Source organism: Rhinoderma darwinii, chromosome 7, assembly GCF_050947455.1.
Source record: "Rhinoderma darwinii isolate aRhiDar2 chromosome 7, aRhiDar2.hap1, whole genome shotgun sequence".
Taxonomy (NCBI): domain Eukaryota; kingdom Metazoa; phylum Chordata; class Amphibia; order Anura; family Rhinodermatidae; genus Rhinoderma; species Rhinoderma darwinii.
This window is the reverse complement of record NC_134693.1, coordinates 16744965-16760778: the sequence shown is the minus strand read 5'-3', so window position 1 is coordinate 16760778 and position 15814 is coordinate 16744965. Positions and strand designations below refer to the sequence as shown.

The following is a 15814-nucleotide window of genomic DNA, read 5'->3' as shown; positions in this document are numbered from 1 at the left end:
TTCAGAGCAGGTCCTTTGCCTCATCTAAAATAGCGCCCCTCCTGTTTAGTTAAGGAAGTAGCCATCACTCTTGTTTTAGCAAAAGGGAATCCACAGTAGTTAGGACCATATTAGTCTCCTGGACTGTTACCCAGCTTGGTTGGGGTGGGGGAATACAGACTGTACATTCACATGCTGCTACTAAGAGAAGTTTCCTAGCCATATGTAAGTTCCATGCATGAAGATGTTTTACCTGATCTGTGATTATCTCAGTCTATTACAGAAGTTCTACGAGATGAAGACTGTCCAGCTATGATCATTCCCAGCAGGCCGTGTAAGTTATATTCCAATCGACAATACATTAGTTTACGTTGCCTTGCTTATGGGTACATTTTTTCTATAGATGTGTTTGCTATCTATCTATCAATCTATCTATCTATCTATCTATCTATCTATCTATCTATCTATCTATCTATCTATCTATCTATCTATCTATCTATCTATCTATCTATCTATCTATCTATCTATCTATCTATCTACAGTGAAGGAAATAAGTATTTGATCCCTTGCTGATTGTGTAAGTTTGCCCACTGTCAAAGACATGAACAGTCTAGAATTTTTAGGCTAGGTTACTTTTACCAGTGAGAGATAGATTATATTTAAAAAAAACAACAGAAAATCACATTGTCAAAATTATATATATTTATTTGCATTGTGCACAGAGTAATAAGTATTTGATCCCCGACCAACCATTAAGAGTTCAGCCTCCTCCAGACCAGTTACACGCTCCAAATCAACTTGGTGCCTGCATTATAGACAGCTCTTACATGGTCACCTGTATAAAAGACTCCTGTCCACAGACTCAATGAATCAGTCTGACTCTAACCTCTACAACATGGGCAAGACCAAAGAGCTTTCTAAGGATGTCAGGGACAAGATCATAGACCTGCACAAGGCTGGAATGGGCTACAAAACCATAAGTAAGTCGCTGGGTGAGAAGGAGACAAGTGTTGGTGCAATAGTAAGAAAATGGAAGACATACAAAATGACTGTCAATCGACATCGATCTGGGGCTCCATGCAAAATCTCACCTCGTGGGGTATCCTTGATCCTGAGGAAGGTGAGAGCTCAGCCGAAAACTACACGGGGGAACTTGTTAATGATCTCAAGGCAGCTGGGACCACAGTCACCAAGAAAACCATTGGTAACACATTACGCCGTAATGGATTAAAATCCTGCAGTGCCCGCAAGGTCCCCCTGCTCAAGAAGGCACATGTACAGGCCCGTCTGAAGATTGCAAATGAACATCTGGATGATTCTGAGAGTGATTGGGAGAAGGTGCTGTGGTCAGATGAGACTAAAATTGAGCTCTTTGGCATTAACTCAACTCGCCGTGTTTGGAGGAAGAGAAAAACTGCCTATGACCCAAAGAACACCGTCCCCACTGTCAAGCATGGAGGTGGATACATTATGTTTTGGGGGTGTTTCTCTGCTAAGGGCACAGGACTACTTCACCGCATCAATGGGAGAATGGATGGAACCATGTACCGTCAAATCCTGAGTGACAACCTCCTTCCCTCCACCAGGACATTAAAAATGACTCGTGGCAGGGTCTTCCAGCACGACAATGACCCGAAACATACAGCCAAGGCAACAAAGGAGTGGCTCAAAAAGAAGCACATTAAGGTCATGGAGTGGCCTAACCAGTCTCCAGACCTTAATCCCATCGAAAACTTATGGAGGGAGCTGAAGATCCGAGTTGCCAAGCGACAGCCTCGAAATCGTAATGATTTACAGATGATCTGCAAAGAGGAGTGGGCCAAAATTCCATCTAACGTGTGCAAACCTCATCATCAACTACAAAAAATGTCTGACTGCTGTGCTTGCCAACAAGGGTTTTGCCACCAAGTATTAAGTCTTGTTTGCCAAAGGGATCAAATACTTATTTCTCTGTGCACAATGCAAATAAATATATATAATTTTGACAATGTGATTTTCTGTTTTTTTTAAAATATAATCTATCTCTCACTGGTAAAATTAACCTAGCCTAAAAATTCTAGACTGTTCATGTCTTTGACAGTGGGCAAACTTACAAAATCAGCAAGGGATCAAATACTTATTTCCTTCACTGTATCTATCTATCTATCTATCTATCTATCTATCTATCTATCTATCTATCTATCTATCTATCTATCTATCTATCTATCTATCTATCTATCTATACCTCTCTCTCTCTCTTTAACAGAAATTCTCTACAAGTTTAGGACCATAGTCATGCTGTTACGGGACAGTATTACTGTATTTTGGGTTGATATAGCTAAGGTGTTTAGAAAGAATACAAATGTATTTTCTGCGTTCACCTTGTTGTTCCCCACGACAGTCCTGCAGAGGTGCTTCCCAGACTTCTCCACCAGGAATGGAGTTCTGACTGTTTCTAATAAGACGCTGTTTAAAGATGGAAGTGGCCAAATGAGAAACGTAACGGATCTGAGAGAAGCCGCTAAGTAAGGATCATAATTTATTCCTCTTAATTCCAGAGAATGCATTCTCACACGTTCTTTGGACCCATGCAGCCTTTGGGTTTAATCTGCTCTATGGGCCCCTTGATTGTTAGGTATGAAATATATTATTTTACACTGTTACTTTTTTAATGATGCGTTTGGAAGGCGTTGTTCAGTTTTCTACAATCCCTGACCTAATGTTGCCGATTCTATTGGATTATAAGTGGGTCAATGCCCTTTGTCAGTATTTGTTTGTATTTGATGGTGTGGCTTTATTCAAATTAATAATATCACACTGTGTTTGTGTCCCTACACTAGTCTTGAGCATGGAGTCCTGCGCGCACGCCAGACCAGTTCCGAGCATGGAGTCCTGCGCATGCGCCGGATCAGTCTTGAGCATGGACACCTGTGCGCTCGCCAGGCCAGTCTCGAGCTTGGAGTCCTGCATGTACGGCAGACCAGTCTTGAGCATGGAGTCCTGCATGTACGGCAGACCAGTCTTGAGCATGGAGTCCTGCATGTATGGCAGACCAGTCTTGAGCATGGAGTCCTGCGCGTTAGCCAGACCAGTCTCGAGCATGGAGTCCTGTGCGTGCACGCTGGACCAGTCTCGAGCATGGAGTCCTGCGCGCACCAGACCGGTCTCGAGCATGGAGTCCTGCGTGCGGCTGACCAGTCACCAGAGTAGAAGTGTATAGTATTTACTAGTAACCTGTATTAGAGTTCTGCACAGTCATTTTCTCACTGCTGGTTTTCTTGAATGTTATGTAATTGCAGGATCTGTCAAACATCGGATTATGGTTTATTTTATCCTCATAACAGCTTTCATTTTGTTTTTATAGCCATGTAACTACCATTGAACATGGAACTACCAGGTTAAAAATCACATTACCTAACGTTTTGTGTATGGCTTGTACGTGCTCAGCTAGAACAAAGCAATATTGAGGCTTACGATTAATATGCCACTTAGTCACCTTATGAATAAGGCCCCAATGAGTCAGGTATTGATGAAATATAAAGATTATTGCTGGGAATTTATAGAGTAATCCTTAGAATTGTAGCAGATAAGCTTTTGTGTCTAAACACTGTAAGCCTTATTAAAGGGGTTGTCTACTTCATTTAAAGGAGTCCTTCACCATAATCGGATCATGCTCCATAGACTGGAATCGGGACAAGATGCAACCTTCTAACGTTCATCCCATCCCGATTCTGCCTCTCGGAGGATACACAGCTTCCTTTGCTATACCCTGCCATGGGTCTGGAATGGGTATAGCAGGGGGGGGGGGCTGTACTTTTACTAAATAGTGTAATAATCATTTGAAGGCTAGGGTTCCAGAGGTGACACACTGTCGCCGTTGAGTAATTCTAAAATTGGGCAATCATCGTGGTGCAAATTCAATTTATTCCATTGAAAAAAAAAGTTGCAAGCGACCTTGAAGCCATCGCAAAAATCACAACTTTTTACAAAGAGATACATGGAGGTTGCTTTGTGGTAATTCTGAACGAGCGGTGTATGGACTGGTAGACTTTCTATTGAGTTCGTGCACCGCTCGCTTGGCTTTCCGAGCAACGCCTTTTAGAAACTAAGAGGCACAGCTTCTGCCGCTCCGTTTTAGTGATTGGTGGGGGCCTCAGTGCTCTGACCCCCACCGATCAAATCTTCTGACATGTCACTATGACATGTCACATTTTTTTTCAAAGTAGAGTTACACTTTACTGCAAAATATGAGTTTTTAAAAGCAGAGACATTTCCTAATGGGTACACTCTCCTTGAGAAATTCCCCATTATTTTGCAGTTTTGTGCCGGATTATCAGACTTTTTGGATTATTGGATGCAGGACTGAAGGAATTTATAGCAGCCAGTAGTACAACACTCCTACATAAATCCCCCCATCCCTGTCATAGTCTCATCTTGGCATATAAATTGCAGGGAAAAAGCCATCTCTCAAAGTTTGCCATATAGGCACAGGCCAATGGTTTCTCATTGTAATTCCGCCCTTGAAGAGATATTGCTGTGTTCTAAGCTGAATACATAGACGATGCATGGAAGCCAGCACTGAACACATGCATATAATATGTCATCTGATTTTAACCCATTAATAAAGGTGATGATGTGTGACTTCCCCCCCAGGAGACGCATTTAATGCTGCAGGGGGTAACGCCTGGCATCTCAGCTGCTTTTACGCATGACACAATTTAATCCTTTTATTTTGCAGGCATTTTGATAGTATTGGGCATGTTAGAATTCGGGGTGCACCTGTCATTCACACACAGAAAAAATGGCTACTTCCTAAGCGTGTGACAGGTGGACACAATATAAGGGGTCCTAATCCATTATGGACTTTTCAATCATTTATGCAACATTTATCATGTAATAAAGACCAGAGATGAAGCTTCAAGTTAATGGGCTCCGTTGCAAAATCGGGATTAGGGCCGTAACTATAGGAGGTACAGAAGTAGCAGTTGCAACTGGGCCCCGCTGCCCATGTATTATAAATGACACATGGTAGGTGGGGGCCCCGTTACGGACTTTGCATTGGGGCCCAGTAGCTTCTGCCAGAGCTCTCACTTTTATATTCCTTTTGTGACAGAGCGGTCTTTAGGTTCCCTCAGACAGCAGGGCCCAGGAGTGACTGCAGCCCCTATAGCTTATAACCACTATTAGTAATGGGGAAAATTAGTTTAAGAGACGCCAGACTACTTTCCTGCTAGCCTTATCATCTATTGTCATTTTTAGGGTAGCCATAAATGGGCAGACGTCTCATTAATACCAGGGGTTTGCATTGCTGGCATGATGTCATTATAAAAGCATTGTCTCAAACCCATGTGTGCCTCGGTGTATCATGGGCAGTACAACGCAAAACAATGGATGCCAATGGGATATAGTCCTACCCTAAGGGGGATTTTAAAAGGCTGAATTAAATATAAAAGGAGTCTGGTATATATTCCTGCATACACCTAGATGAACAAGTATTATATACTGGATCTATGTTTGTGTCTTCTTGCAGCTCCCCCTTATTGTATTTGGGGTCTATGGTAGGTCAGGATGCCTAGAAACCTTGTGACTTCCTCTCTAGGTGACGACCACTTGAGTACATGTAACTATGTGTACAGAAGTGGCCAGAGGAAGTTCTATCTGCTACATATTAGACTGCCTCTACATCCTACACAGACTTGCTTTAGGTCCCTTCCCCAGCAGAAAGCATGAGAAGATTGCAGGATAAAGATTAGGATAAAAAAACATGTAACATGAGAAAGACGGAGGCTTGGGGTAGCAAACGAACTTAAGCTTTATATAACCTGTATAATAAGAAACTATCCGCCCCATCATCCCGCAGCTGATATCATACTAAAGCGCTCAGTATTGGTTAAGGCCCTGAGAATTATTATTCTCGAAATTTCTAACATTTGCCTCTAATAACAATTGTATCCTCTTCCATATAACATTTGTTGCATAGATATAATATGGCTGTAATAGAACCGTACTAATTTACATTATAAATCTGAGCTCAGAATTGTACTTATTTTTGTGAACTTACATCTTTGTGTTCATTTTTCTTCATTTTCCTTTTAATTACCAGTGGGATAAACGCTGTACTTGATGCCAGATCCATTGGGATGAAGATTTTTGAGGACTATGCGAGTTCCTGGTACTGGATCCTAATGTAAGTGATAATGTATGGCTGTGTTCACATCTGCGTCCTGGTTTTAGTTAATAACAAAAAAAAACAAGCCGCAGTGCCGGATCTCATATGATGGATACCACCAACGCCCACCAGACCCCATGGCTTACAATGTTGTCCACTAGTCCCATCGTGGCATCCGTCAAATATGACGGAATCTGTGACGAAGGTGCCAACACGGATGTGAACTTTGAGTGGATTTCCCCTTTAAGAACAGCCATATTATTACCCCCTGTGAACCAGGCCTTAAAGAGTTAAAAGATATGATTCCCGTCTTAATTAGTTCCAGCTTGGGTTCGTTTCTCAGTTTCGGTTTTTGATCCCATGTTTAACATATCTGCTGCTTTTATTATGTCAAGTTGGCAAAGAGCAAATAATCTAATTTACTCATAAGTGATAAGAAATCTTTTAGGTGCCGTGGACTCGCTGCTTCCTAGAGTCGTAATTCTAAACAAACATACAATTTTCGGAATTTGTAAGCAAAAAAAAAAACCTTGTTCTTTTATGTTTCATGTGTTTTCCTCATAGAGCCCTCTTTATTGCTATGGTCATCAGCCTCCTCTTCCTCATACTTCTAAGATTCACCGCGGGGGTACTTTTCTGGATTTTTATATTCGGTGTCATAGGAGTTGTGGGGTACGGTAAGTTTTGTATACTTCAATGAGGCTGAGTCTATGGAGGTCATGTATATAAACTCGCGCAACCAATATTTTGGACTAATAGTGGTACAAAAATTGGCGCCATACTTATATGTGGCTTATGTTATTTCTTTCCCACTTTCACCATTGATAAGAGTTTTCTGTTTGTGGGTGTGACTGGATATGTTGCAGACGTACACCCCATTTATAAGGCACATCTAACAATATGTCCCCAAAAAAACAGTTGGCCGGCTTACAAAAGGTTAAATCTAGTATCAAAGGGTTCTGCGAAAAGGAGAAATATAACACGTCCTCATCACTGAGGACTGGTGGCCATCTTTTCTCCTGAAATGCGGGGCAGGTGTGTGCTCATGGTTCATACCAATGCTTTCCAGACCTTCTGCACTACAGCGAGTAGCACAGAGACTGGAGGTTGTTTCCAGCCAACACTGAAGACATTGTCCGTTTCACTGAAATATTTTATAAAAAAAACATGAAAAGCTTGGACGGGATTTACTTTTATCAAAATCACCTCCTGCTTGTCCACAGGGCTGTTTTCTAGATGATTTATCAAGCTAGATAGACATTTCAAGAGTAGTGGAGGGGTTAATGCCAGTTTTTCTGGTGGTCTAGGGTAGTGGAGGGGTTAATGGCTGCATCTCTAATGGTTTAGGGTATTGGAGGTGTTAATGGTAGTTTTCCTGGTGGTCTATGCTAGTGCAAGTATTAATTGCTGTTTCACTGGTGGTCTAGGGTAGTGAGGGCGCTAATGCCAGTATTCCTGGTGGTCTAGGGTAGTGGACGGGTTAATGGTTGTTTCCTTGGGGGTCTAAGGTAGTGGAAGTGTTAATGGTTGTTTCCTTGGGGTCTAGGGTAGCGAGGGGATTAATGCCAGTTTTCCTGGTGGTCTAGGGTAGTAGACGGATTATTGGCTGCTTTCCTGGTGGTCTAGGGTAGTGGAGGGTTTAATGGTTGTTTCCCTGGTGGTCTAGGGTAGTGGAAGTGATTCACTGGTGGTCTAGGGTAGTAGAGGGGTTAGTGCCAGTTTTCCTGGTGGTCTCTGGTAGTAGAGGGGTTAATGGCTTCTAGCCTGGTGGTCTCGATTAGTAGAGGGGTTAATACCTTGTCTACGGCAGGGGTTTACAGACTCCCCCTGGCTCCAGCTTTGTCTGCTGTCTCTATAACAGGTAGTTAAACTTGATGTGCACATTGCTTTCGGCTTCCTGCTTCCGCCCATCAGTGGTCCCACAGATCAGTGCAGGGGAGGGATACAGGGTGTTGCTGGTGGGATTAAACAGCCTAACAGTTCTCTCTATTATCGGGCAGAGATTTGATCATCGCTTTACCTGATCACAATAGGAACCTCCCACTCAGCGCCAACACCCCCCCCACCCCAGTCAAAGGGCCAGCACCCAGGGCAGTGGAACCCCGCCTGGCCGTACTTGTCACAGTAAAGTCTCTGTGGAAGTTCATTATCATTTATATGAATTCTATTTTTGGATGTCTTTTATATACAGGATAAGAAAGGTGTCTCCCACTCTTCCTGATATCCAGTGCTGTAGACTGTCTGTCTGGTACCCCTCCCCCCACCTACCCCTGGTTCTTTATGCAGAATTGATAGCATCCATGGAAGGAGCGCTGAGGGTCTGTAAAGTGCTTCCTTAAAGTGATCAGTATGTAATTCTCCCTTTCACTCTTGCAGGCATATGGCATTGCTTTTGGGAATATAACAACTTAAAAGGGGTCCCTGGATCCGACTTAACCATCTATGACATCGGGCTGCAGACAGACTTCAGGGTCTACCTACAGCTGAGGGACACGTGGTTGGCATTTAGTAAGTATTTCTGTGAAACTAAACATTGTACATAAGGAGATAAAAGAGTTTGCTAGAAACAAGTGTAAAGCCTATGTTCACCTTTGAGCATCATTTCCCTGAGTTACAGGCTGTATTCTACACCAAAGCTGCATTCATAATGTTTTAGGCTTCAGAGAGGAAATCTCCCAGAGCATTCCCTAGTTGGTCAGTGTCTGTACAATGCTTGCTCTTGTGTTTGTAGTCTGTGAAGTGTGACTTTTATACCAGACACTGTATTTGATATAGGAATAACTAAAAGGCCCTTTTACACGGGCCAATGATCCGATAGCGATCATTCATACGAACACTTGGTACCGATCATTGCCCTCTGTAAACAGAGCAAAGATCAGCGGCTAAACAAGAAAACGCTTGTTCATTAACTGATCACATCTTTTATGCAGCCAAAAAAATGGTCGCTAGTCAGCAGCACATCTCCCTGTGTAAATGTAGCAAATGCCTGGGGATGAATGATGGTAACGATCGATCATCCCCAGACTAAATGATCATTGATGTATTAAAAAGGGAGCAAACGAGTGCCGATCAACAAGTTGTATTCGGCGCTCGTTTTAAAGGTGGCAATCGCAGGTAAATATCTGCTCATGTAAGACCGCCTCAAGTACCTTCCTAAATTATAGGAGCTTAGCTGAACTGTTAGGGGTTTGTTGACTGTTTTCAACAGCAACCAGCAAACGTGAGAATGCAGCTCTGAAGTATAATACAGGCTGTAACTCAGGATCAGTACGAGCATACTTCCCAACAGTCCCGATTTGGCAGGACAATTCCCCAAACTTGAATGCAAAAGGGCCAGAACTTATGAATGTTGTTCAAAGGTGAATTCTCTGATTGCATTGCTGTTCATATAGCTGCACTGTAACGAGCCTTGCAGTTGTGTGAGCAGGAATGGAGGTTTTCAGCCCCTGGATTTCAATAATAATGCTTCAATTCACTGATTGCAAGCAAAGACCTTAAAAACGGTAAGGAATTGAAAAACAAAGTATATTGGAAAGTGGCAGAACTTTTCATTTTACAATGATTACGTTTCATTCACATAAACCAGAAACCAGTTTAAATGTTTAATATTACAATGCCGCTACATACACAGACTACATATACAGTATATACAGGGCCATATGTATCAGGGGTTGTCCATGGTTTATAACATGGTGCAGAGGCACACCAAGGATTTCCTACACCAAGGGCAAAGGTTTAGTTTGCCACCCTAGCCCTGTATCTAAATACTCTAATAAAGGCAGAGGGGCACCTGACCCTTCTGGCACCCTGGATGCTACGCCAGCCCCCACTAGCTACACCCCTGACATGGTGCTTTTTTGGAGACGTCATGTTTAAACCTGTAAATGTTGTGAACTTTAGTGCAATATGTCAACTCATCCCTGCTTGATGTCCCTTATATCTTCTCTGGGGGTCTGTGCTCCACATTTCGCTTTTCTTGTATTTATGAAGGAATGTTATTTAAGCCATCACAGCAGACTGTCTGTATTCTTCCTCAGTGATTATCCTCTGCATTGTTGAAGTTATCATCATCCTCATGTTGATCTTCTTAAGAAACCGAATCAGAATCGCCATCGCACTGTTGCAGGAGGGAAGCAGGTACTATAACCCAAAATACGGGACCTCAAATCACACAATGTTCTGCCTTCAGATAAGACCTCATGCACCATATTAGGGATTCATGTCATGTAGATCCTTAATATGGAATTAATGCATTTAAATGCGACCATGCATACCGCTGTATATAAAAAAAATATTTTTTATGGGCAGTCCACATAATAAAAATTAATTGCAGCATGCGTAAGTGGATGTTGTATAGCATTTTCAGTGTTTCTAGGGGGGGAAAAATCTGTCTGTGATGCATCACCCCATACAGTCCCATAGTGAGCACTGCATGACGTACCAGAATACACTCGTTCGTTTGCATGAGGCATATGATGTGCATGCAGCATGAGGATGTATTTGAGGGAAATAGTGAGTTTGACTGAAGGACACAGGCAGCCACTAGAGGTCGCTCTATACAACTTTTTGTTCCATTACCAAAAATGAGGTTGTAAAGTAAAATACAGCAGACCACATACATATTAATTTATAATTACATTTATTGTAATCAATTGTTATAAAGTGTGCACAAGTAGTAAACGTTAGAGAAAAAGTTCCATACAGGTTTTACCTTCATTTAAAAGCCTTGGTGCTTATTTGAAAATAACCTTACTGCAAGATAGATAGATATTAGATAGATAGTAGACAGTAAAATGACCATCAGCCCACCACTCACAGTAAAATGACAATCAGCCCCCCACTCACAGTAAAATGAACAATAACCCCCCCCACAGTAAAATGACCATCAGCCCCCCACTCACAGTAAAATGACCATCAGCCCAGCACTCACAGTAAAATGAGCATCAGCCCCCCACTTACGGTAAAATGAACAATAACACCCCCCCCACAGTAAAATGACCATCAGCCCGCCACTCTCACTAAAATGACCATCAGCCCGCCACTCACAGATTCCCCCTGTAGATAGTGCCACACAGCCCCCTTGTAAGTAGTGCCACACAGCCCCTGTAGGTAGTGCCACACAGCCCCTGTAGGTAGTGCCACACAGCCCCTGTAGGTAGTGCCACACAGCCCCTGTAGGTAGTGCCACACAGCCCCCTTGTGAGTAGTGCCACACAGCCCCATTGTAGGTAGTGCCACAAAGCTCCCTTATAGGTAGTGCCACACAGCCCCCTGGTAGGTAGTGCCACACAGCCCCCTGGTAGGTAGTGCCACACAGCCCACTGGTAGGTAGTGCCACACAGACCCCTTGTAGGTAGTGCCACACAGCCCCCTGTAGGTACTGCCACACAGCACCCTTGTAGGTAGTGCCACACAGCACCCTTGTAGGTAGTACCACACAGCTCCCTTGTGGTAGTTCCACACAGCCCCCTTGTAGGTAGTGCCACACAGCCCCCTTGTAGATAACAGCCCCCCTTCCTGTAGATAGCGCCAGTGTAGCTCCCTGAAGGAGCGGAATCCCCCTTTGGCTGGGGATTCTGACCCTGGAGCGCTCCGCTTGATGTCTCTGTCCATATATGGACAGTGACATCAGGGGCAACTCCTGAAGCAGAATCTCCGTCCACAGCGTTGCCGACGCTGTGACCAGGGATTCCACTCCAGGAGAAGCCCTGTCGTCTGTGTCCATTTATGGACAGCGATTTCAAGGGCTTCTCCTGGAGTGGACTCCCTGGTCACAGAGTTGGCAACGCTGTGGACGGGGATTCCACTTCAGGAGTTGCCCCTGATGTCACTGTCCATATATAGACAGAGACATCAAGCGCTCCGTCAAGGGGATTCCGCTCCTTCAGGGAGCTACAGTGGCCGCTAGTAGATAGCAGAGCAGGAAGATACCTCCCTGCTCTGCTATAGTGGCGTCGATTACTGCTGTAGCAGCGGCTGCTTGCGGCGACGCCCCTGTTTCCGCTAGCAGCCGCTATGGCTGCTACAGCGGTAGCGACGCCACTGAGTGAAGAAATCGCCGGGCCCTGGCGCTTGTGAAACAAGCAGGGGAAGGGATACTAGATAGATAGATAGATAGATAGATAGATAGATAGATAGATAGATAGATAGATAGATAGATAGATAGATAGATAGATAGATAGATAGATAGATAGATAGATAGATAGATAGATAGATTTGAGGTTCTTTCCTATGTTATGTGTAGCGTTGGTTCTCCGGGTATTACGTCAGCGCAGGGACCATCTGAGTGAAGTTTTCTTGATGTGACATATAGATCAGTACAGTAATAGTAGCAGTAATACAATGTATATTCTGGTAAATCGGATGCTCCATAGAAAAGTCTATAAATTTCGGGAAACCCAGGAGCTTAAGATAAAATATTACCACAAAATCTATTTGGACAAATGTCCTAATCTATTCTGAACTGTGTCTGTATTCTCTATTACAATATAATGTTTCTATGATCTCACCTGTCACAACGTAACGCTTTATTCTGCAGGGCTATCGGCTATATCATGTCAACCCTGTTTTATCCCATCATCACTTTCATCCTGATCGCCATCTGCATCTCGTACTGGGCTGTCACCGCTGTGTATCCTTTATATCGCCTCAATATGCTGCAATTCAGACCTGGCAGCAGGCGGTAAACATATGGAAATGTTCACTGGGAATGATGAGATGTTTCTCCTTAACTCTCGGTACAAGATTTCTGGCCACGTCCGGAGAGGCTGTATATAAAGTGATGGCCAATAAGACCCACTGCCAATATGCTGGCACAGTCTGTGCCCCTGAAGTAAGTCATCATATAACAGATCACTATATCTCAGCTTCCTGGAGCCCATCAAGAAGAGAGGGGTATTGGGGTGACTCCAGGACTGGTATTTTTGCAGATTCCCTATTGCTATTGTACCACTAGTGTCCCTAGAGGGCTTCAAGGGGAGATCATATTTCCAACTATATTTTGGGATCATCGTCTGAGGTCTGGTATTTGCTTAATTGTCTATGCTGAGGTCTGGGTTCTCAGTTCTTGAGACTGGGTGCTGGGTTCTGGAGACTAGGTGCTGAGTTCTGGAGACTGGGTGCTGAGGTTCTTGAGAGACTGGGTGCTGAGTTCTGGAGACTGGGTGCTGAGGTTCTTGAGAGACTGGGTGCTGAGGTTCTTGAGAGACTGGGTGCTGAGGTTCTTGAGAGACTGGGTGCTGAGGTTCTTGAGAGACTGGGTGCTGAGGTTCTTGAGAGACTGGGTGCTGAGGTTCTTGAGAGACTGGGTGCTGAGGTTCTTGAGAGACTGGGTGCTGAGGTTCTTGAGAGACTGGGTGCTGAGGTTCTTGAGAGACTGGGTGCTGAGGTTCTTGAGACTGGGTGCTGAGGTTCTTGAGACTGGGTGCTGAGGTTCTTGAGACTGGGTGCTGAGGTTTGGAGGCTGAGGTCTGGAGACTGGGTGCTGAGGTCTGGAGACTAGGTGCTGAGGTCTGGAGCTTAGGTGCTGAGGTCTGCAGACTGGGTGCTGAGGTTCTTGAGACTGGGTGCTGAGGTCTGGAGACTGGGTGCTGAGGTTCTTGAGACTGGGTGCTGAGGTTCTTGAGACTGGGTGCTGAGGTTCTTGAGACTGGGTGCTGAGGTTCTTGAGACTGGGTGCTGAGGTTCTTGAGACTGGGTGCTGAGGTCTGGAGACTGGGTGCTGAGGTTCTTGAGACTGGGTGCTGAGGTCTGGAGACTTGGTTCTGAGGTCTGGAGAGTGGGTGCTAGGGTGCGATATCTTAAGTTTTGTGCCATATAAAGAGATAACCGCCAATGTCTTTGGGTACAGTTCATGTGCACTAGTCATGATTTAAGGGTGGCGGTGGTCGTTAAGGGGCATGTTCTGTATAGTAAGGTACGAGCTTATGTTTTGTATGTGTGTGCCCCTCATGGAGCTCATTGCAGCACTTTCTTCTCACTTCAGCAGTTGTTATAAATATTTTTTTGTCCCTATTTTTTTTTTACATTCTAGACCTTCAATACGACTGATGTGACTAAGCAGTGTCCCGGGGTTCAGTGCACATTTGCATATTACGGGGGTGAAAGTGTCTACTATCGATACATCCTGATCTTTCAGCTTTGTAACATCTTCGTGTTTCTGTGGCTGGTGAATTTCTCCATCGCTCTGGGGCAGTGCACTCTCGCCGGGGCATTTGCCTCCTATTATTGGGCTTTCAAGAAACCTGCTGACATCCCAACATGCCCTCTATTTTCATCCTTTGGGCGAGCAATACGGTAAAGTACATGGGAGGGATTCCATAAAACAAGCAGAATTGCTCTGTTTTCACTGCCTGGTAGTTTCTATTGGAAACAGTCAACAAGTTTGTTGACAAGCACACCCATCAGATTATCTGAGCTCCTATAATGCAGGGGGACAGTTTGTTTTCCCTACAACCGATTACTGTATAATGGCTGGTGTAAAGATAACACTACCTAGAATGCAAATCTGTGCGCAGATAGTGAGCCAGCAAAGATTGCTGAGAAATTTCAGCTCTGAAGCCTGCAGAATTATGAATGCAGCTCTTGAGTATAATTCAGGCTGTAACTCAGGATCATTAAAAGATAAGCAATGTAATGTATTTGCAAATTTGTGAATTTGGAGACAAGGTATTTATGTGAGTAATACCAACCCTTTTTTACAGCGCTGCGGACTATGTTGGTGCTTTATAAGAAAGCAATATGTAGTTAAGTATAGTATATAAATTGTAACATTATGTTCAAAGGTGAACATATGCTTCTGTTGGTTTCATATTATAAATGGCAGAACAAAAAGTACACGTGGCACGTACATAATAATCCTGCCCGAATATAATCCAAATTGTATGATAAAACTATGGTTTGAATAAAATTTCCTGATCACCCAGTGGCTAGTAGTGGTACTACACCCTTTTTTTCTCCTATAGAGAATAGATATTGCAATGAAACTGACCACCATGTGGCCAATAGTGGTAATACACCTTTAATAGCATAATTATGTTATTATAAATAGAACTGCCCTTTTTTACCTATTTCAGTACATTTACACCACCAAGTGGTAAGACATGGTACTACATGTTTTACTTGCATAGTCGGATGAGTATGACAACGTACCAGTTATTACAATAACACACTAGAATGGCCCTGTTCTTCTTTTTAAATAGTCTTACAAGCCGCTTGATGTTCTAGAACTAAAACACATTGTGTATGTCAAGTAGATAAATACAAAGGCGAATTTTAAATATTGTTGGAACGGTTGGTGCCTAATTCTGTGTCACTGACCTTTCCTTTTTTTCAGATTTCACACTGGATCGCTGGCATTTGGCTCCCTCATCCTGGCTCTTGTACAGTTTATACGAATCATATTGGAATATTTAGACCATAAACTTAAAGGTAAATGTCCAATTTCTAAGAAGCTTCAGTATATGGGGCTATCTGGGGCTTTTGTAAAAGAAAATATTTAGCAAATGATAATGAGGTAAACCCTGGGTACACTGGGGCACAATAGACTGAACCTCAGTTGTAGTCCCACCAACCCCCCCCCCCAACAAAAAAATAATAATAATCCCTGGCGGTTAAGGAGTTAGTGGTAATATTCCTGGTGGTCCAGGGTGATGAAGGTTATAATAATGGTCTAAGATTGCTTGGCGC

At 43.5% G+C, this 15814-nt stretch overlaps 1 protein-coding gene across 3 annotated transcripts in view; it reads left to right on the top strand.

Annotated features, from left to right (window-relative positions):
- Nucleotides 1–15814, top strand: part of SLC44A5 (solute carrier family 44 member 5) — a 122835-nt gene that overhangs the window by 87340 nt on the left and 19681 nt on the right. For all 3 annotated transcript variants that reach the window (XM_075832861.1, XM_075832860.1, XM_075832859.1), the window contains exons 7-16: nt 253–313; nt 2360–2483; nt 6062–6145; nt 6692–6804; nt 8504–8635; nt 10165–10264; nt 12666–12758; nt 12872–12959; nt 14160–14422; nt 15462–15556. In XM_075832861.1, the coding sequence (XP_075688976.1) occupies nt 253–313; nt 2360–2483; nt 6062–6145; nt 6692–6804; nt 8504–8635; nt 10165–10264; nt 12666–12758; nt 12872–12959; nt 14160–14422; nt 15462–15556 (1153 nt within the window). The remainder of the gene's footprint in view (nt 1–252; nt 314–2359; nt 2484–6061; nt 6146–6691; nt 6805–8503; nt 8636–10164; nt 10265–12665; nt 12759–12871; nt 12960–14159; nt 14423–15461; nt 15557–15814) is intronic.